Source organism: Haliotis cracherodii, unplaced genomic scaffold (assembly GCF_022045235.1).
Source record: "Haliotis cracherodii isolate W230 unplaced genomic scaffold, xgHalCrac1.p SCAF_12, whole genome shotgun sequence".
In the NCBI taxonomy this organism is placed as follows: domain Eukaryota; kingdom Metazoa; phylum Mollusca; class Gastropoda; order Lepetellida; family Haliotidae; genus Haliotis; species Haliotis cracherodii.
Window position 1 is genome coordinate 16805926 of NW_027266267.1, and position 24400 is coordinate 16830325.

A 24400-nucleotide genomic window follows, 5' to 3' on the forward strand; every position below is an offset into this window, starting at 1 on the left:
CCTTCTGACACTGCAAGACTGGATTCTACTAATTTCATTGTACCAATTAAATATTATCTCTATCACTAAGAGAAGCAAAATCAATAATCATTTGTCCTGTTGGTGATGCCCTCACCCTGTACAGTCACTTCTCTCATATCCATCTGTATTTTAACCTAAAGCCTGATTTAATAAACTATATTTTAAGTAAATATTAAAAACCCTTCTTCCAAAATACCCTGGTTATATTGGGATAACAATGGCATTATGCCATAAAGGTGGAAAGGTCCCTGATGTCCAAATATCATCAAATATATTCAACATAGTTTCAAAACATGATTCACTTTAGTGTTTTAGTAGCTGATAATGAATATTATCAGTGCCTGCTGCTGTATCATGAGCTTGCCCTAAGACAGTATAAAGCTCATGTATTGAAAATACTTGGTTGTAATCTTCACCATTATCAGATGTAATTTTTTTCTTCTTGTTGGAGTTGATATTTTTGAAATTCAGGAACGTAATTAGATGAAGAAGAATGTTGAGATAAAGTTTTCCCATGTCTATTGGCAATAGCAGATTTATCAGTTAGCAAAGTATCTCCATCCTTCTGATGTTAACTGTAGAATGTGATCCCTTGCCTTTGATCCTTTTAATCATGTTCCATACCTTGGACATTGGGGTACGCAAATTTATTTTAGAGTCATAATTCTCCCATGATTGACGTTTAAATAGATTTCTTGCGCCATCATTATTGTTTGTGGTTATTATAGTGGCAAGTCTCCGGAGTTATGTCCCTTGCCAGGCCTCTGTAACATCCGCCATTAAACACAGAAGTTTGACAAGCGTGTTCCTGGTGTGTAGGTATGGCATTGGGTGGTCAGCAATGGTTCAACTGGCGTGGTGGCAGCGTGGAAACGTATTCACCCTTCGGTAGCAACTGATGAGACTGGTAAACCTCTCCAAGGCGATATCGTAGCGTCACGCTCTCACTAGGATCGGTAAACGCATCGATGTTTTAATTAGCATGCGCTAGTATTAGTAACTCCACATGTTACCACAATGGCACAAACACACAGGGCTCCAAAACAGTGGATTCTCACAAAGAATGAGACAATTAATTCCTTTGAGGGATGGATTCAAAATTTGTTGTACACCTTATCAACAGATACCGCATTTACCCCTTTATTAGAAGCAGGTGTTAGTTGGCTAAAGAAATCTCGTGCAAACCCAAACGGGGTTCACTGACGATGGCGAGGGCGTCGCCGAGGCACGGCGTAAAACTGCCGTTCAGAAAGTTAGAACTTTGGAACTAATGTTAGGCCAGATTGCCAACTATTGTCCAGTCATATCAAGGAGTACAATAGTGAGGAATTCAATTTCATTACCGTACATATGGCAATCAATTCGCCTTCATTATGGGTTTCAGTCAACTGGAGGTAATTTTCTTGACTTTGACGACATTCACTTAGGGGTAGATGAAAGACCAGAGGACTTATACCAGCGTTTAACAGCATTTATTGAGGACAACTTCCTTCAGCGCAACTCAGGTATTACTCATCACGATGAGGAGATCCCAGAAGATGAGGAAGTATCACCTACTGTAGAGAATCTCATAGTATTGACATGGCTACGACTTCTACACAAAGACCTCCCTCGCTTAGTTAAGCAACGGTACGGAACCGAGTTACGTTCAAGCACACTTGCCTCTATCAAACCTGAAATCTCTCAGGCTTTGGACTCATTGTTAGAGGAAATACACAGATCAGAAGATGTAAAGGTTATGCGATCTCAGGCCTCGTCACGTAGCCAGTATCCAAAGCGATCTTTTCAGAATTCAAAATCTTGTCCGATCTGCACAGCAGCAAAACGGTCAAATGTAAACCACTTTTTGAGTGAGTGCAAATTTCTACCGGAGAGGGATCGCAAGTATATGATGAAGGCAAGACAGATCACACACATTTTTGATGATACACCCTTAAGTGATGAGGAGGATTTTTGCTCAAATACTGATGTGACAGACTTACCTGACAATAACACATCAGCGAGGCGAGTCCACGTTGAGGAATCTCCATACATGGATGCCTTCTTCCACCACCGGTGTGTTCGCCTCACTCTCGATTCAGGGGCAACACACAACATGATTTCAGCCAATACAGCCAAGGTACTAGGTGTTTCTATCAACAAAAGCACTCAGTCTGCCAGACAGGCGGATGGAATGTCGAAACTGAACATTGTTGGTGAAACAAAGTTCACTGTGCACAGAGACAACAGAGAGCTGTATTTTGAAGGTCTTGTAGTAGAAAGCCTTGATGTTGAGATACTTGCTGGTATACCATTTTTGTCACATAATGACATTACCATACGCCCGGCACAGAAACGTATTATCTTTGCAGATAATACTCACCTGTGTTACAAATCAAATGACGGCCGGGATATGCACACAGTGAGGAGAGCCGTTGTAGTGAGGGCTCCAGAGAGCACAACCACTGTTTGGCCTGGTGACTACTTGGAAGTACTGGTACCTGACGAGTTCAGAACCGATAACTTTGTCGCTATCGAACCACGTGAGGACACTCGTCCATCTTGTTCATCACTATCAACATCATGGACTCCCCCAAGTGTATTGCCATGTTTATCAGGTCGTGTTAGAATCCCTTACATGTCAAACAATCCTCAGACCTTAAGAAAACATGAACATTTTTGTTCTGTTCATGCTGTGGTCACTACAGACTCTTCTGACATTACTAAACAACAAACAGAAAATGTTCAATCACAAAATTCTTCATCTTCCTTCTTCTCTGAGAATGTACAGGTCGACCCTCACAATATACTCCCCAAGGACACAAGCTATAAGTTCCATGCTTTACTACAACAATATGACAGTGTGTTCAGTCCCATTGGTCAAGGGTATGATGGTGCTTCAGGTCCATTCCAAGCTACAGTCAACATGGGTCCAGTACCCCCGCCTCAACGGAAAGGACAATTGCCGCAATATTCCAAAGGTCGTCTTGTAGAGTTGCAACACATGTTCGATGATCTTGAACATAAAGGTGCATTCAAACGCCCAGAAAATGTAGGCATAAATGTCGAATACTTGAACCCATCCTTCTTAGTCAAAAAGCCATCTGGAGGATACCGTCTTGTAACTTCATTTGGGGATGTAGGACGCTACAGCAAAACCCAACCATCATTACTCCCTGATGTTGATTCTACCCATCGACAAATCAGCCAATGGAAGTACCTCATCACCACTGACCTGTCCAGTGCCTTCTACCAAATTCCTCTGTCGAAGGATTCTATGAAGTATTGTGGGGTGGCAACGCCATTCGGTGGAGTGAGGGTTTATGTATGATCAGCGATGGCAATGCCCGGTAGCGAGACTGCTTTGGAGGAACTCATGTGCCGTGTTCTCAGCGACCTTATTGAAAAGGGTATAGTGGCGAAGCTTGCTGACGATTTATATTGTGGTGGATCATCCCCCTCTGAGTTGTTTGAAAACTGGCAGTTGGTTTCTACAGGCTATAGATAAAAACAACTTGAAACTGTACCCAAACAAGACATTCATTGCTCCACGTTCAGTAACTATTTTAGGATGGAAGTGGCAAGACGGGTCTATCCAAGCAAGTCCTCATCGCATTGCCACACTGTCCTCCTGCTTGCTTCCAACAACTGTTTCTGGACTACGGTCATTCATTGGAGCCTACAAAATACTGTCACGGGGACTCCGGCACTGTGCAGCAACAATAGGTCCTCTTGATTCTTTAACTGCAGGACGTCAGTCAAGTGATAGAGTTGCATGGACTGATGACCTAGTGGATGCCTTTCACTCTGCTCAAAAATCCTTAGCCATGAATAAAACAATCACTCTTCCACGTCCTGATGATGAGCTTTGGAATGTTACAGATGGCGCTTTAAGAAAACCAGGTATTGGCGCCACAACGTACCTTGTCCGAGACGGAAAAATGAAACAAGCCGAATTTTTCAGTTGTAACCACTTCAGATATCTTGGATCCCATGTGAGGTTGAAGCATTGTCGATTGCTGCTGCCATCAGGCACTTCAGCCCATACTTGATACAATCATGCCACAAAACACATGTCGTCACAGATAGTAAACCTTGTGTACTTGCCTTTCGGAAATTGTGCAAGGGAGAGTTCTCAGCAAGTCCGAGGGTATCAACTTTCCTCTCTGTTGTAAGTCAGTATCAAGCCACAATAGATCACCTAACAGGAACGTCTAACATTCCTTCAGATTTTGCCAGCAGAAATGCACCTGAGTGTTCTGACCAGTCTTGTCAAATATGCTCCTTCATTGAAACCATGGAAGACTCTGTCGTAAGAAGCACCACAGTTGAGGATATAATGTCCGGGAAAACTCGTCTGCCATTTATGACTCGCAGTACATGGCGATCATTACAGGGCGAATGTAATAATTTGAGGCGTACTCATGCTCACCTAGTTCAAGGCACATGCCCCTCCAAGAAACTTACCAATATCAAAGATATCAAACGTTATCTAGCTGTTGCCACTATGGCTAAAGACGGATTATTGGTCATAAAGTATGCTGATCCCTTGCAACCGCCAAGAGAGTGTGTCATTATCCCCCGTAGGATTATTGACGGTGTTGTAACTGCTTTACACCTCAAGTTAAACCATCCCTCAGCATATCAACTGAAGAAGGTTCTGCATAGATACTTTTATGCCCTCGATTTTGACAAAACAATTGAACGCATTTCAACAGCTTGTCATCAGTGTGCGGCTCTTAGACAGACACCAACAGTAAGAGTCGAACAATCAACATCCGAACCCCCCGAGGTGATAGGAATTGCCTACGCAGCTGATGTGATGCGCCAAGAGAGACAAATGATTTTTGTACTCAGAGTGTGTGTATCATCATATACAGTATCATGTCTCATTGAGGATGAGAAGGCATGTACCCCTTGCTGCTGAAGCACAGAATGTCACTTGAAATAGGCCGTGTTAAAAACGTTAACAAAAATCCAGTGGCTGAGAAAGCTATTCAAGAATTGGAACTTGAAATTCTACGAACAGACCCGTCAAGGGGATCGATCTCATCAACAACCCTAGCTGTAGCTGTTGCCTCATTAAACACACGCATTCGTCAAGGTGGTCTCTCAGCTCGAGAAGTTTGGACCCAACGAGACCAATTTTCTCACTTACAGATTCCCATGTCAGACAGAACATTAATATCCTCACAAAACGAATCTCGCGTGAAAAACCACCCTCATAGTGTTAAAGCCAAAGCTGGAAGTGGCAACTTACCAACACATTAAGTCTTAAAGGTCGGGGACATTGTGTACTTGACATCAGATCGTACTAAAGCTTGCTTTCGTTCACGGTATTTCGTCACCAATGTTGATGGCCCATGGTGCGATATACGCAAGTTTGTTGGCACACAATTGCGAGACACTGCATATCGTGTCCAGTCTTCAGATTGCTATCATGTCTCACCAACCCTTCCAGAACCCCAAGTCAGCCAAAAGGACAATGATGAGTCCAACGAGTCAGTCATGAGACATTGAGCACAGAGACAAGAGCCCACATCAACCTTTAGAGGCTCTGCCAGAACGTGTCATGGTTCAACCCCTATTCAATCAAAATGGAAGCGAACCTCCACAATATCCAGATCCTCCATCAGAGATTGTCCAGCCTCCAGAACCCATACAGGACAGTAGCCGTCCAAAACGGGAAAGACGGAGACCCTCACATCTTCAAGATTTTGTGTAAGATTTTTTAAATGTTTTGTTTTGTTTTTTTTCATTGGGGCAAAATAATCCCTTAGAACCTGATGTTAGTATGTCCTATGACGGTTCTAATACTGTGTTGTGTTTGCTTACAATGTCAGATGATTGAAACATTAATACTTGTGTTTGCGAATAATCCCCATGAACCTGAGGTAAGTCTGTCCAATGATGGTTCATCAGTACTCTTCTTTTTCAGTTTCTTTCAAAACATTGACTTTTTGTTGTGACTTTATGAACAAAAAGGGACTTACAGTGCTTAATCAATAAGTATTTAATACCTTCAATAATCCTGGACTTTATAAAACAGGCAGTTATTTTGCAATTTTTACAAATATAAATGTCAATGATTGTCCATCCCTTGGTTCAAACTCATTATCCTCCTGTAGAGAAGGAGAAAAGGTGGTCACGCCATCATTATTGTTTGTGGTTATTATAACCAGGGTATTTTGGAAAAAGAGTTTTTTAATATTTACTTAAGGTGTAGTTTACTAAATTAAGCTTTTGGGTAAAAATATGGATGCATATGAGAGAAGTGACCGTACAGGGTGAGGGCATAACCCCCAGGGCAAATGATTATGGATTTTGCTTTCATTAGTCTGAGGAGATTAGTAGAATACGGTCTTGAAATAAAAATGTCATAAGAGAGATAGATGGATGGAACAAAATTGTTAGATTAGTGGTGAATATTTATGAACACTACTGCTTGACTGGAATGTCTAAATAACAGGATTAAGTATCTTTTCGGCGCCTTCCAGTCTGGCAGAAGTAGTTGAGGGTATTTGATTATATGAGTATGTCCAAGTTGACCTATGGAAATTGGGGAATGACCATTATGACTCATTTCTCATGATGTCAAATGTGATTTTGGAGGGAGGAGCTAAAATTATCATCGATAGTATTTTGTTAGTTGTCTGAGAGTGGTGCGGGAAGTCGGGAGCATACAGCTGAACAGAAAGGTTCACTGTGGTTTTGGGATCCCAAGTCAGAAATGAAATAGAGTTAACCGTTCATCAGAAAAACCATCAGGCCTTTCAAAGCATCATCTAGGTATGTGTTGTATTTATATCAGGCAACAACAAGAACTTATCTAAGGACAATGTGTGTATATTTATGATTAATTCTATCATAAATAAAAAGACCTGGAGCAAACCATCTGACTTGTGATTTTGAGAGAGCTACATCATCCCTAGAACCAAGGAGTAGTTGATAAGGACAAGTGACCAAAGGTAGAAGGGTAAAGTACCCGGAACCTAAGGTTACATTATTATAGTGGCAAGTCTCCGGAGTTATCTCCCTTGCCCGGCCTCTGCAACGTCCGCCATTAAACACAGAAGTTTGACAAGCGTGTTCCTGGTGTGTAGGTATCGCATTAGGTGGTCAGCAACGGTTCAACTGGAGTTGCCTTAGCATTTAGTGTAGAGCTGATAAGTGTCCGATATAGTTGGAGGAGGTTGTTTTTTTATCCCCTCCCCACTTTGAATTGGAGACAACTTTTAATAAATCTAGGGCCTTCAAGTATTTATTCTTGAAGTATTTATTTGGGGTATTTAAGGTCAAATGATGATCGAAAATTAGACCTAAGAATTTGGCTTCTTTTACAACTTTCATGGGAGTGTTATCTAAAATTAATTCTGGATCTTTGTGGGGTTAATATTTTCAGCAAAATTGTATGCATCTTGTTTTCGGTTTGGAAAATTAAAACCATTTTCTAAAGACCATTTCGGGATTTTATTTACACATAGCTGCAGTTGCCTTTAAATAATATGGATGTCACAACAAGAAATATTTAAATCCTCCACAAAGAGCAATCCATCAATAGAATCATTTAAAACTTTTGATAAACTGTTAATCTTAATACTAAACAATGTGACAGACAAGATACTGCCTTGTGGGACTCCCTGACCCTGATCATAATGATCAGACAAGGGCTTGATATTGCCTGTCATTTAAAAATTTGGATATAAATTGAAGCAAATGGCCTGAAATTTCAAAGGGCCTACCTTTAGAATACAGTACCACAAACTTTTCAAATACATGACAATACCCTATGATGTAATTTGTGGTATTTTGTTGCCAGTCACACTGGCGAAACAATGCCCTGTGACGTCAAGGGTCATCGGGTGTGCATAAGCTCCTCACAGCGATCTATCATCTCTACATGAAATGTTATTGAATACGCCAAACGCAGTGGAGAGTTTTGAATATTTGTTTGCTGAATATAGCCTGCGGCGGCGCATTTTATAGCAAGCACTAGTTTACGAAAGCACTTTTATTTTCTATATATTTTTTATTTCGTATTTCTCGTTTTTTCTGGGCATTGAATTTCATTATTATGCACAAGAATGTAGTTTATTAGAGATATTATATTGGCAGTGAACACATCCAAATATCGCTAGTGTTAGGGTAGGTTAGCCCGAACTCAATCACCCCTTTTCGATCATTAGGGTTAGGTACCCGTTTAGTGGCTATTAGATTACCCAAATTCTGTCCTTAGCCCTTGGATCCCCTTACGATTCACGATCATTAGCGTTCGGTAAATCTACCCGTTTAGTTTCTATTATAGATTCTATAGTGGCTCCTAATATTCTTCACACAAAAACATCAAGGAACAAGAGTCATCAGAAAGATGACATATCTCCCCGGCAGCTGTCTGTAAAGTAACCACAAGTAAATGTGCAATTCTGTATGTAATGAGTCAAGAGTTGAATGTTCTTGAAGAACCATACATTGTATACCCACAAAAGATCCACCATGGTCGCATCCATATGAAAAGGAAAGTAAAACGTGTGTTTCTATGGGTTTTTTTTATGCAAACAAATGACAAATTACAAGAAAAAAGCGTATAGTCAACGAAGTCATCTATATCCCCCACCCATTTTAACACGTTATGGTCCCAAACCAGGTAACTGACCCAACATTTCTCTTAGCCCATGTCAAAAAAGCTGCAATGGAAATTCTAAAATAAAAATTATTAAAACTCCTTAATATCAAATGGCACATGTCCAGTATGTACTTTATATATGGACATGCAACGTTTGGCAAGGAAATATTTAACAGTTTATTTGTTATACTCCATAAGTGAATCCACCCTATATTAAAACTTAAATCCAATTTTTGCCATGGAAACGTAAAAAATAAATAAAAATGTTTTTCCTAATTAGCAAAAGGCACCAGTTCAATATGTTCCTGGTAGACATGCAAAGTTTTTTTAAGAAAGTATTTAACGGTTTTTGAGTTACGCTCCGGAAACGAACACCACCCTTATAGAAAGTCCAACTTGTTACCATGGAAACGTAAAAAATAAAAAAAATAAAAATTCCTCAATAGCTAAAGGCACAACTTCAGTATGTGACTGATAGATATGCCAAGTTTCAATCAAATACACTGAATTGTTTTCGAGTTCTGCTCTGGAAAAGGAAATGATTACGGACAGACAGACGGACGGTCAGACGGACGGTCGGACTGGCTGATCGCTATATCCCCCCACATTATATGTCGGGGGGATAAAAGGAATGAAATGGTTTTGTGTCGAATACTGTGGCTACTGGAAACTGTCCTGGAAAATTCACACACACACGAGCAGCCTACACCTGCTTTTGGTAGCGCCTTACTGGCCGGCGAGAACGTGGTTTCCAGATCTCATCGAACTAGCAGGAAATTCAATATTAAATCTTCCAAACTGGTCAAATCTACTGCTACATCCTCACTCCAATCAGGTCCATCCAAGACCAGATCTATACGAACTTCACGTATGGAGCATATCAAGAGCAGTCTCGTTAAAAGAGAATATTCCATGAGAGCAGCTAAGGCAGTCTCCTTAGCACTTCCTAGATCAACGAGGAATCTCTATTACGATAAATGGAAAAGTTTTGACCAGTTTGCAACATCCAAGGGTTTTTCTGCAGCCAAAGCTACCTTACCACAAGTAGCAGATTACCTATGTCACTTACGAAGTACAAGGAATCTTAAAGGTTCGACACTGGGCACTTATTTGGCCGCTATCAGTTCTGTACTGACAATGGCTAACGGGATAAAACTTACTAAAGTTCCCAAGCTGATAGCCCTACTCAGATCCTTCAGACTTGAGGACCAACAGAAAAGATTTAGAGCCCCAGCATGGGACCTAAATATAGTGCTACAACACCTAACCAGTGATGCATACGAACCGCTCCAACAGGCCGACTTTGAACACCTGACGCAGAAAAACCTATTTATTCTGGCATTAGCTACGGCAGCCAGAATGTCTGAAATCCACGCGATAAACTTCAATGGCATCACATTTGACAGTGGTAACAACTCATCAGCGCACCTTGGCTGAAGATGGGACTTTATTGCAAAGAACCAGTTACCAGGCCAACAAGACAGACAATTCCATGTTCCGGCTCTTTCCTCCGTCCTTGGTGCAGAGGATACAGAGGATTTATCACTATGCCCAGTCAGCGACTTAAGATTATACCTACAAAAGTCTAAACCTAGAAGACAAGGTTTAAGAGACTATTTATTCCTTTATTAAGGAATACACACACAGAGGTATCCAGAACAACTATCTCATTTTAGATGAGAGCTGTTATTCTCAGAGCATACAGAGCAGTGGGATTGGACCCCCTTCAGCCTCCAACCCTCACGAAGTAAGAGCCTTAGCCTCAACTTTGGCACTTTACGGCAACTGCTCCTTAACAACTATTATGGAAGGCTGTTTCTGGAAATCAGATACAGTTTTCTCCAATCACTACCTCAGAGACCTTGCTACAGAAGACTTAGCTGGTATTCACCAATTCGGACCATTAGTTGTGGCACAACTACTCACGAATCCTACCAGACGACATTAGAAGATCACACTGACCCAATATCACGTAGACTTGTTGACGTCAGGTTACTGTTCCATAACCAACGACTGAGAGTCCATGCCCCCTGTTTTACTATGTAATTCAGCACATGAGTGAGAAATGATTGTGTTAAGATTATTGCTCTTCTCTTAACACTTTAATCATTTAAGGTGAAAAAGATTTTAATCTTAGAAACCTTATAAATCCACAAATCTATATGATTTACTTCCATTTTGCTGCTCACAAAAAAGGAAGGTGGTCCCCAAATAAAAAATTTACACAGAAGATTAACAACGTTCCTATGGGGTTTATAGAACAGATCGACGTTAATCACACATACAGGTGGAACCCACCACCTACTGTGAGATTCAAGCAATAAGTATGAGTCAAGATAAGATAAAATATGTATTTTTAGAGTAAAAATATCATTTATACTTATCCTGACTCATACAAATGAGTACCCTCCCAGCCTTCCCCTCTTTCCACTGATGTGTTCCGACCATTAAGTAGGAAATAAGAGAGAGTGATGAGTTAATGGGCTTGGTCACATGGTTCCGGTGCGCATGCGCAGAGTGAGTGTGCGTTTGGGTGAGCTGTTTTCTCTGTTCTTTGGGAACAGCACAGGACGTTTCCACTACCTATTCGGAAGAGAGAGAGATAAGCAATAAGTATGAGTCAGGATAAGATAAAATATATTAATGTCATAACTTTTCGCTTCCTTTTTACTGTTAATGTAAGCTGAGGGGCATGGGTGGCCCAGTCTAAGAACCGCGATTCCCTGTGCAGAGTTGCGTCCCTTGGGCACACCAGACACCTATGATTGTGGGTTTGAAAACCCGGTTCGCCCGATTATGTTTCTAGGTTTGTCAGCACCATACCCGTGCTCGTGGGTTTCACCAAAGTCCCGGTAAACCTGCATCACTTCGGGCTTCCTCCCACATTAAGCTGACACGCAGCGATGTAACTGGAATACTGTTAACAGCGGCGTTCAACCTCACTCACTCACTAATGTAAGCTCCAAACACAGATATAAAGAACACTTGTGTTACATTCTAGTTATCATGCAACTTTTGGGTCATTTGACAAGTTATTTCTCAGGAAATGTTTATTATGCGAGAAAATGCATTTTGAAAGAATTAAAGAGCATGGTCCAAAATGGAAAGGTCAAATAAAGGTAAAAAATTAAAATATCACAGAAAATTGGAAATATGTGTTGAGCCTCACTATGAACAACATACATACCACATTTCATAACATTTGAAGTAAAACATAATGACCATAAATATTTTATATGGCTGCCATGGAAATCAAATTCAAACCTCTTGAGCTTATTCTGGTATCATCATTGGTGGGACACTACTGGACACTTGACAATGAGGCCATGACATTAGCTCACTTGAGTTTCAGTCATGTGAGCTAAAAATGTCGGGGCAAGATGAAAAATGTCTTACGTAAGTTCAGAAAACAAACCCACCTGCAAACTGTGACAATGTGATGTTATTTGACACTGTGGTACTAACAGTACATTTCCATGTCCCGATGGTCATTTTGGCCGACACATGATTGTGTTTGATTCTGTTCTATCCTATTTGTTGCCATGAAAATCACCTCAGCTAATGTGTGTACAAGTATCTGTGATTGGGGTCATGACCACAAGATCACCTTATATTCGCAGTCTAAATATAGTATAGATATCAGTATTTGTAAAAGGAAAAGAAACTTTACACTATGATCTTAAATAATGCTGACTAGCATGCCATGGAAAATATAACTCAAGAATCATAAATCAGTCAAGGAAAAAAGTAATACAATATAATGTCCCGAAAATTTAGCACAACTGTCACTAGCGTGTAGATAGCGTGACTATTCTGTCTCTGTCTCTTTTTTTACTTAGAATTTATTTTGCTGAAACATTTTTCCAACCTTTAACTTGAAAACTACTTGATAGATTTTTTTCAAATTTGGGGAACAGATTTCATTCTGATTGGCTGTATTTTCTGAAAAAATATGATGTTTTTCATATTGTGAACTTAGACATGTATTTCACTTCAACATTTGTGCGACCTATAACTTAAATAACTACTTCATGGATTCTTTTCCAATTTGGACTGCAGTTTCTATATCAATAGAAGAAGTGCAGTGCAAAGTTTGATTACAACAAGTGTAAAAGCTTCCAAGTTTTTAGTTCTAACCTTGTTACCTTATTAAAATCCTGTACAAGTCAGTCAGACACATCACAGATCCATATCAGTGTGTTGGTGATGTTATCTGCTTGCATGAGATGACTGAGTTACGTCCCTTGCTTCTTACTTTAGAAGTAGAATTGGATTTTATTGGAAATATTGTTTGTTGTTGAACATTCTTGAAAAATTTAATAATAAAATTTCTGGTTTTGTACCTGTAGCGGAAACAATATGTAATCATGAAACAAAAACACAGCTAGCTCTCTCTTCTCCCCCCCTCCTCGCCTTAAATATCAAATGGTGGTATCCTAATTGCATGAACTGATGCTCTTGATGTCAATAACTGGATTGTACAGACCACAGTTACATCGCTGGAATAGTGCTGAAAGGGGTGCAAAACAGCAGACACAATCTATCATACATTTTGTGAGAGTTGACAGTATATGTAATGGATTTTGGTGGTTTGTGAGACAAATCTCCAGGTTCAGAGAGCTTAAATTCTGTTACATGCACTTATATTATTACTCCGACAAATCTTTACGAAAGATATATATCTTTTTATTGATTCTATATTTTTTATCATTGTCTGCTCTTCAGATTGTTCACACCCTCGATGGAAACTCTCCTGATGGCAGCTTCAAAAATGAAAAGGTGGGGGCTCAACCTGGGAACATTTACAACTTGGAAACAGCTGATTGTCACAAATGTTGATCACAGTGCAGTAGAAACTGCTCTGACAGAAATTTTGCGAATATCAGAACATATGCATTGAGCCCCACTACAAACTACATATATACCAAAGTTCATAACATTTGGAGTTAAAATGGGTGAGTAATTGCTTAATAGGTTTTTTCAATATGGCTGCCATGAAAATCAGATTAAAACTTTCGAAGCTAATTCGTTATTATTTGTGGCAATACTGCTGGACCACTGAACAACCAGGCCAAGGCATAAGCTCATTTTTGTTTCAGTCATGTGACCTTAAAATATTCAGGGAAGATGGAAAATATAACCCACCTGCAAACTCTGACAGCGTGATGTTATTTGACACTGTGGTACCAACAGTACATCTCCATGTCCCCCTGTCTCTGGTGGAATCTGGTGATGCGATGTCAAGAGTCAGGATCCTGGATGTACTGTCCAGACTCACGTTGTATCCAGAGACAGATGTCCCACAGCTGCCTGATGAGAAGCAGGCTCCCTGGATAGAAGTATCCTTAGAGAAACGAGCAGCTGAAGTGATAGCTGCATCTAGTGTACAGGTGATGCTGAAACTGACACCCTCCACAGGAACACGTCTGTTGGTGGCGAGAACCGGAGCTGACTCTAAAATAGAATAAGGCTGTGCGTTTGTATGAAGTTTCCCAAAACATGTCAGTTGTGACATAACTATTGATGGATTTTAGCTTCACACTCATCACAAGTTCAACAGTATTATCATAGAAAATCAGATCTGCCTAATTCATCTGAATAACACCATACTCATTATTTGATATTAACCCTAACATGGGCCAAGGTAAAAAAAAAAAGAAGAGGTTGCTGACTTGGTTGATGCATGTCATCATATCCAAATTCCGTAGATCGATGTTCAAGTCCATTTATTGGTGATGGTAGTTATTGTAAATATACACATACAAGGTCCTCAGATAAGTTCTTGTTGTTGCCTGTATTACTTAAATACAACACATACCTAGATGATGCGTTGAAGAGCCTGATAACTTTTCTGATCAACGTTTAACTCTACTTCTTTTCTGACCAGGTAATCCAATCTACAGAGAGAACCTCTCTGTTCAGCCGTGAGTCTCTGAATCCCCGCACCACTCTCGGACAACTAACAAAATACTATCGATGATAATTTTCCCACTGAAATTATGTTTGACATCATATGAAATGAGTCCCATCGCTCACCTCCTTACGAACCCCAATTTCCATTCCAATCAGTCTTTCTATCAAGTTCTTCTTAACCAAACACTCAACTAATTTCCTAAATTAATGGTCAAATCATTGGTCAACTGAACATACCCACAACTCAAAACAACCCTAGATGTAAACCCAATACTCTGTTAGACTGGAAGGCACTGAAAAGATACCCAAGCTTGTTATTTAGACATTCCAGTCATGTAGTAGCATGCAGAAATATTTGATCACATCAAGACTAACAATTTTGTTCCATCCATTCATTTCCCTTCTGACACTTATATTGCAGGACCGGATTCTACTAATTTCATTGTACTAATGAAAAATTATCTCTATCACTTAAGAGAAGCAAAATCAACAATCATTTGCCCTGGGGTGATGCCCCCACCCTGTACAGTCACTTCCCTCACATGCATCTATATTTTACTCAAAAGCTTAATTTAGTAAACTACATTTTAAGTAAATATTAAAAACCCTTTTTTCCAAAATATCCTGGTTATACATGCCCTTCCTGTTGTAGAGCATGTCCCATGCGAATGACCAATGACTTGATAATAGAATATTAAATGTAAACATATGAATCTTATGGCAAATATATATATATATTCATATACATATGTATTCGTATACACATTAGTACAATATCAATATGTAGCACTTGTGTGTATGCATCTGAGGACCAGGAAAAACAATACACTGAAATTCTACAAGGTAATGTCTCAGATAGGATCTGTCTTGGGTTGTACCTATCTGAGAATAATAACATGTGAAGGCTTATAAAGGCATAATCAAATTATTATACTTTGTAAAGTTTTCGTTTTTTTCGGTAGATGCAGATTGGTAATATAAACCTTTTCTTAACATTTTGATTTTATAGACATGTGAGCATTTTTCTTCAGGCAAAAATCACAATAATTTTACAACACCAGCTAACAACTTGTCATCGATAACCTAATCATGTATACTTCTTACACCCTAGATTAACCAGTCCAAGTTGTCAGGGTTAATTCCAAAATTTAGACCTGAGTCTGAAGAAGCGTCACTTTCGCTGTCACTTTCACTGTCACTGTCACTGTCAACTACATTAGGAAAGCTGCTCTCCACCATCTTGTAGAATGAGGCTGCTCATCCCTACAAATACAATAGTGGAACGTTTGACTTTCTGAAGCGTTAGGTAGTTCTCAATGATGCTCTGATATTGTAGCATCAAATTCCTGATGTTCGAGAGGATCGTCCGTGCCAATGACATCTGGAAATAAACTGCGGACCACCTCACAAGCATAGCTGGTGGTAGTCCCGGACCTTCTTTGGGACTCAAAATAGGGTAGTACCAGAGTATCCGATATATCCCCTCGTATGTTAGCATCCATCCTGACCTGACATACTTCACAACGAAGTGTATTATTGCTATCAACGAACAAATGTCCATTGTCCTGTTCAGTCAACCTGCCTAATGCACCAGCAATACTATCCCTTTACTCAAATTCAACCTTTTTCGAAATAATCAACACATGCATGTCACATGTTGCATGGTACATACGTTTGCACCACGCACAATAACGAGTTCCTGTGTGCACAATGCTGCACTTCGTAGCCCTTACTTGCATAACGGTCTTCATCAAGCAAGTCCTCCAGGCCATATCCACACCTTTTCCAGGTATTGTGGAAAGGGAAATGATCAGTGGGCAAGTGGTGTCCACCGCAACCTAAGTTGAATGTCTAAATTTCCTTCATCCCCAAATACACAAAATTTATTGACTTCATCGGTAGTATGCCCAGCTCCTCGCAAGTAAACATAGAAGAAGGGCATCAAATTTTGCTGATAAGGTGAAGCATAACAAATCATTAAAGAATGTCCTACATTAGACGGTATCAACATGCCGATTAATCCCAACTTAACTATGTCAAAGAAGCCAAAATACATCCCATATATGACCATGGTTCTGGGTCGAATTTGAAATCCTCGGTACCCTCTATTTCTCATAGTAGTGGTGATTGGCAACCGGTTGTTGAAAATATTTTCTTTTAAATCGTATGCGAAGATTGCCAAAATCTCCTCATGAATATATGGAGTTATTAATTCTGGCACCTCTAAGTGAATAACTTCAGGAATGTCAACTCTATAGTATATAGTCAACAAATGTCAAAAAAAACCAAGGACCATTCAGACCATGTTCTCACCTGCTGTCGCATAATGGTGACAGTCTCACCATGATTGATAGAATTGCCAAAAGCACCAGTAACCTTATTTCTATTCATTTTGGTCTATCAATAATTGATGACAACTAAATACAATATAATTATTCACAATACTGAGATATATAGTAAGACACAACAATGCCTTACACAGACCTCTAGCTATTGGAGGTGTACCCCTGTGGTCAACGACCGGTGACTAGCCAAGCAAGTGCGTGAGTAGTATAGGTAATTGGGGTTCTGCCGCCACTCCACTGGAGCCGGATTTATATACCTATACTGCTACTACAGGTGGCATTTTTTATGCAAAAATGATGATGCGAGTCAACGATAGTCATGAGACTAAACTTAATTGTCTATAGCTCACCACCACCTGGAGTCAATCAATGCTTCCATTAGTACAAAAACGATGATGAGACTAAACTAAATTGTAATGAAAATATTCTCTATTATTTTTACTAATACGTATACCATTATTTTTAATGAAGTGATATTCAACATTTTTACTAAGTTCTTCGTTCATTTTACTAGGAGTCCAGACTATATGGGTCATTCTCTAAAAAAGTAACATTTCCTGTCCAAATGAATTTTCTTGAAAACAACTCATAATTCTGTTTTCAGATTACTTGACAATGAAGATATTTATCAGATTTATGCAATATTCTGATCAAATTACTGCTATAACCTTATGTTAGCCGGAAAAATACCTTCAATGTGCAGAAATGTGCAGAAACTTGTTGTCCACAAATAAAAAATCAAACTTTCTCAAATTATCTTAAGTCTCTGGGAACAAATACTTACCAAAGCCCTGGTGATTTATGTAGCATGACATCATGAAAGGCTGATAACAGCAGAAAAGCTGTTGGTTTTCCACTTGGATTCATTATTTTTGGAAACAGTGATCTTGTCCAGAGTAATAGTGTCTGTCCTGTCACCAGATAGTACAAATACAAATAATAATTGCTCCTTTGGTCACCATGCATTTTGGGTTCCGAAATTGTTATTAAAAAAAATCAAATATAATGAGTATATTTGACTGTCAGAATGGAACTCAACCAGTGTGCTTTTTTCAGTGCAAGAGAGAAGTTATTGTCCTAAGCTGGCATTATGTCATAGTTTGTCTCTGCTGTCACCTTAAAAAAAGTGACAGGACAGACATATTTAGGCGACAGCACAGACATATAGTGTTCAATGAATGTTTCAACAAATATATATTAAAAGACAAAGAAAACATGAATGGTAATGTATTTTGTATGTTTGCTTGTTGCATGAAAATCTGAATATTATTAACATTTGGGTCAATAAACACTGATTACACTGCACAGTAGATCTTTGGTAATAGCACAGACTTTTAATACATGTATGTAGTGACAGCACAGACACATTTCAGTGACAGCAAAGACATTTTAGGATTTTTTTTATCATGTTGACACAAATAATGAACAATTATTCATTTACTCACATTACTGTTGTACATGATTAAGAAATGTAACATATTTAGCAAATTTAAATGAAAGTAATGTTACATGATCACTTCAAACACCGTGTCTATGAGTGACTGTGACAGCACTGACACTTAACAGTAACAGCACAGACATTTAGTGTTTAATAGAGATTTTGAGAAAGTTTTGTTCAATGTTTCAGTGTCTTTAAAACTCTATCTCTTAGGCTTTTGTTAATTACAGGCAAAATTGAATTTCCATTAATATTTGGGTCAATAAACACTGATTACACTACACAGTAGAACTTTGGTTACAGCACAGACTTTTAATAGTGACAGCACAGACACATTTCAGTGACAGCAAAGACATTTTAGGATTTTTTTACCAAGTTGACACAAATAATGAACAATTGTTCAATTTGCTACTGTTGTACATAATTAAGAATTGTAACATATTTAGCAACTTTAAATGAAAGTAATTCTACATGATCACTTCAAACACTGTGTCTATGCGTGAGGGAAAGAGAGAAGTGGAGGTGTGTGCTGACAGAATGGAGTGCATGAGTCGGGAAAAGAAAGAAGTGGAGGTGTGTGCTGACAGAATGGAGTGTATGAGTGGGGGAATGAGAGAAGTTGAGGTATATGCTGACAGAATGGAGTGTATGAGTCGGGGAAAGAAAGAAGTGGAGGTGTGTGCTGACAGAATGGAGTGTATGAGTGGGGAAAAGAGAGAAGTGGAGGTGTGTGCTGACAGAATGAAGTGTATGAGTGGGGGAAAGAGAAAAGTGGAGGTGTGTGCTGACAGAATGGAGTGTATGAGTGGGGGAATGAGAGAAGTGGAGGTGTGTGCTGACAGAAGGGAGTGTATGCGTGGGGGGAAAGAGAGATGTGGAGGTGTGTGCTGACAGAATGGAGTGTAGGAGTGGGGGAAAGAGAGATGTGGAGGTGTGTGCTGACAGAATGGAGTGTTTGAGTGAAGGAAAGAGAGAAGTGGAGGTGTGTGCTGACAGAATGGAGTGTAGGAGTGGGGGAAAGAGAGATGTGGAGGTGTGTGCTGACAGAATGGAGTGTAGGAGTGGGGGAAAGAGAGAAGTGGAGGTGTGTGCTGACAGAATGGAGTGTATGAGTGGGGGAAAGAGAGAAGTGGAGGTGTGTGCTGACAGAATGGAGTGTAGGAGTCGGTGAAAGAGAGAAGTGGAGGTGTGTGCTGACAGAATGGAGTGTATGAGTCGGGGAAAGAAAGAAGTGGAGGTGTGTGCTGACAGAATGGAGTGTATGAGTGAGGGAATGAGAGAAGTGGAGGTGTGTGCTGACAGAATGGAGTGTATGAGTCGGGGAAAGAGAGAAGTGGAGGTGTGTGCTGACAGAATGGAGTGTATGAGAGGGGAAAAGAGAGAAGTGGAGGTGTGTGCTGACAGAATGAAGTGTATGAGTGGGGGAAAGAGAGAAGTGGAGGTGTGCACTGACAGAATGGAGTGTAGGAGTGGGGGAAAGAGAGAAGTGGAGGTGTGTGCTGACAGAATGGAGTGTATGAGTGGGGGAAAGAGAGAAGTGGAGGTGTGTGCTGACAGAATGGAGTGTATGAGTCGGTGAAAGAGAGAAGTGGAGGTGTGTGCTGACAGAATGGAGTGTATGAGTCGGGGAAAGAAAGAAGTGGAGGTGTGTGCTGACAGAATGGAGTGTTTGAGTGGGGGAATGAGAGAAGTGGAGGTGTGTGCTGACAGAATGGAGAGTCTGAATGATGATGAATTTCACCAAAAGACAAGTAAGGAAATGGTACAAAGTTCAGACGATGATAAGATGGAAAGACAAAAGGAAATACACCAGCCAGTTGATACAAATGAATGCCCCGGGAAATTTGTTGTCATTGTGTATAACATATCATATCCTGGTTATGTTGAAGATATAGAGCTAGGTGAAGTTTTTGTGGAATATATGCATAAAGCGGGAAAGCACGGGAATGCAAACTGTTTCTTCTAGCCACGCAAACTTAAAGACAAATGCTGGTACCGATTTGAGGACATAGTTAGCTTTGTACCAGAGCCTTCCAAAATATCACTGTCCTCTGACTATTGTGTTGAGTCTTCTTTGTGGGAAGATATGTTGGTAACAATTCATGGCAAACAATAACCTGTGTTTATATGTGCACATGAATGAGGTCAAGAATGATTTAATGAATGTTATCATATAATGCTATCATTTGGTAAAAGTGCAAATATGTTATCAGACTTTGTCTGTGCTGTTACTGTTGAAGTTTTGAAAGTTGAATATTCTCGTTTCCTTGCAGCTTTTTGCTTGGAATAAGCAACAATAACCTCAAAAAGTGCCATTAAGGTTGTTGGTAGAGTTTCTGATCAAGTTCTATTTTTGAGATGAGCAATTCCACATAAGATTTGTTTATGAATTTTTGCTTGTCTGTGCTGTTACCAAACCTCACATTTTTATCTAATTAATGTCACATACAAAATACACCTAACACTTTGATATGCACATTCATTTAGTTTCCCTTTTTTTGACTACCTTTACTTCTGAAACACGGAACACAGAAATAGTTATTATAGTTTTGGCAATTACGAAATATTTTGTCTTTCCTGTTACCATGTTGTCTGTCCTGTTACCGTGAATGTCTTTCCTGTCATCAGGTTTCTGCCATCTCAAAAGTTATAATTGGTTCAACTCTGCTGACAAAAATATATATAATTCATAAAATGAGCGTAATAACTATTATTACATTATAGAATAATGGTAGTTCCTTTTCAGTGTAAGCAGTAGACAAGTTTATCGTACATCTTTTTGCAAATAAATCCATTGTATGCATATATTTACAGTCTAATAATTTAGTAAAGCCAATAAATGAAATTTTATAGCTGTTGGTATTTGAACTATGCCAAAATGCAACAACCATATCATAAATTTAATTCATTTTAGATTTATGTTCGGTGACAAAAACTGAATTTTATGTACGGTAACAGCACAGACATTTGGTACAGAGATGCCAAAAATAGTTTTCTGCAAAAAGGAAAATAAGACACATAAGCCTGCACACTTTACACTTTACTTTACACAAAAAGAATTCTGATTTGTTGATTTTTCATAGGCCAAAATGTTACTTTTTTAGAGAATGACCCATGTACTCTTCTTGGTAATTGGGAAGAAACAATTGATGACCGTATTTGGTTGGTTTGACATCACAAATATAATATATACCTTGTGGTAATTCTCTCCATTTGATAATTTTGTCCCTGAGGATAAATGCTTCAATCGCTTTTTCGAGTTCTTCCTTTGTTGGTTTGTAATTCTCCATTATTACATACTTACGTAAGCATTCGTTTAAATGTGATCTAATGATAGTAAGCAATCTATTTTTAATCTCCAACCAGTTCTTTGGTTTTGGCACGGAATAATTGACGCGCTTGTTGTCTCCCCTGTTCTAAGAACTTTTTTTTCTTGTCTTCGCTAATACCACTGGTCTTTGATCGAATCTCCTGCTTCATTACGTAGTATTTGGTGAGCTCTGACAGCACTAAACGAAACTCCTCCTCGGATATCTTACAATCAGCCATTGCTGTCGAAATATGATCCTCAATGCTGTTCAACTTTGCTTCGGCGAGTATCCGAATATTATCGTGTTTTAATGCTTTCTTTTGCAACCTACGAGAAATGAATTTTATCACTATTCCTACCAGTCCCAAGACTCCGGCGGCTATTTCCATGCCGAGCACGATAGGCGCGGCGATTATAGTTGATAATAAACCAACTCCGGGTACACCGAGTCCCATGCCAGCTGTAACAAGCGCGGTGTCAACTCCGTCCAGAGCATTTACGGCTCTGCGACACTTTTTCTACAATCCAAGTCTAAACTCCCTCTCCTTCTCTATCGATGTTTTATGTCGCTTATTTGCTGAAATCGAAATCCGTCAACAGTATCCATCTTTTCAAATGCTTCATCGAGCGCCTGATATAAACTCATAGTGTGTATTACGGTCATACAATAGTCTTTAATTGATCTTGCTTAAATGTTTTGAGAGTATACATCAACCTTATCAAATGAATATTATATGGCAAGAATATCTTAGTAAGAGAAATGCTGTCACTTTTAATAATTTGAACCCCCTCAAAGGTTGCAACAGGTGATGCTCCAATATGAACAAGCATAAAATACTCATATCCCCCGCCTAGGATGCTTTTGTATCCACGTGCAGAATAAGGTTTGTTAGATCATCTGAATAGCTTATACCATGATTTGTAATAAAAAAAATGAAGGTTGGGGCGAATGTAAAAAATGTAAGATTGTTTCTGAATTGCAACCCCAGATGAAACATCACCCAAAAATGCACTATGTCTGATATACTTCATGAAAAACGGGAAAATATCAAATGCCCTGATTGGCCAAAGACGCCAATTCATCCCCAGGTCTGCACACACATACAAAGTTTGGTGAATAAATATGTAATAGTTTACAAGTTACAGCCCGGAAAAGAACCCTACCCTAAAATGTACTAAGTCCAATGTGTTTCCATGGAAACCAGAAAAATGAAAAACGTTAAATATCTCCAAGTGACAAAAGGCACCAGTTCACCACTAAACCTATCTATGTGCATATTTATGGTGAAGAAAAATGGTACGGTTTTCAAGATCTGCTCCGGAAACGAGGACTACTGCCATTTTCAGTCTAAATCAAAGTCGTTGCCATGGAAACTCAAAAATTTATTTTTTTTAAATCCCAAACTATCAAAAGGCACCAGTTCACCACTAGACCTATCTATGTGCCAAGTATGACGAAGAAATATGGTACGGTTTTCAAGATCTGCTCCGGAAACCAGGACTACCGCCATTTTCAGTCTAAATCAAAGTCGTTGCCATGGACTCAAAAAAAAAAAAATTAAATCCCAAACTATCAAAAGGCACCAGTTCACAACTAGACCTATCTATGTGCCAAGTATGACAAAGGAATATGGTACGGTTTTCAAGATCTGCTCCGGAAACGAGGACTACTGCCATTTTCAGTCTAAATCAAAGTCGTTGCCATGGAAACTCAAAAAATAACTTATTTAAAAATCCCAAACTATCAAAAGGCACCAGTTCACCACTAGATCTATCTGGTACGGTTTTCAAGATCTGCTCCGGAAACCAGGACTACCGCCATTTTCAGTCTAAATCAAAGTCGTTGCCATGGACTCAAAAAAAAATAAATTAAATCCCAAACTATCAAAAGGCACCAGTTCACAACTAGACCTATCTATATGCCAAGTATAACAAAGAAATATGGTACGGTTTTCAAGATCTGCTCCGGAAACCAGGACTACCGCCATTTTCAGTCTAAATCAAAGTCGTTGCCATGGAAACTCAAAAAAAAAATAATTAAATCCCAAACTATCAAAAGGCACCAGTTCACAACTAGACCTATCTATGTGCCAAGTATAACAAAGAAATATGGTACGGTTTTCAAGATCTGCTCCGGAAACCAGGACTACCGCCATTTTCAGTCTAAATCAAAGTCGTTGCCATGGACTCAAAAAACAAAAAAATTAAATCCCAAACTATCAAAAGGCATCAGTTCACAACTAGACCTATCAATGTGCATATTTATGGTGAAGAAAAATGGTACGGTTTTCAAGATCTGCTCCGGAAACGAGGACTACTGCCATTTTCAGTCTAAATCAAAGTCGTTGCCATGGAAACTCAAAAAAAAAATTTTTTTTAAATCCCAAACTATCCAAAGGCACCAGTTCACCACTAGACCTATCTATGTGCCAAGTATGACGAAGAAATATGGTACGTTTTTCAAGATCTGCTCCGGAAACGAGGACTACCGCCATTTTCAGTCTAAATCAAAGTCGTTGCCATGGACTCAAAAAAAAAAAAATTAAATCCCAAACTATCAAAAGGCACCAGTTCACAACTAGACCTATCTATGTGCCAAGTATGACAAAGAAATATGGTACGGTTTTCAAGATCTGCTCCGGAAACCAGGACTACCGCCATTTTCAGTCTAAATCAAAGTCGTTGCCATGGACTCAAAAAAAAATAAATTAAATCCCAAACTATCAAAAGGCACCAGTTCACAACTAGACCTATCTATGTGCCAAGTATAA

General features: G+C 39.2%; 1 protein-coding gene and 1 pseudogene across 1 annotated transcript in view; one reads left to right on the plus strand and one right to left on the minus strand.

The window, feature by feature from the left end:
• LOC139457596 (uncharacterized) overlaps positions 1–24400 on the minus strand; it is a 74357-nt gene that overhangs the window by 31415 nt on the left and 18542 nt on the right. Inside the window, exon 2 of the mRNA XM_071238959.1 lies at positions 13769–14077. Within this exon, the coding sequence (XP_071095060.1) occupies positions 13769–14077 (309 nt within the window). The remainder of the gene's footprint in view (positions 1–13768; positions 14078–24400) is intronic.
• Positions 9260–10299, plus strand: LOC139457989 (uncharacterized; annotated as a pseudogene).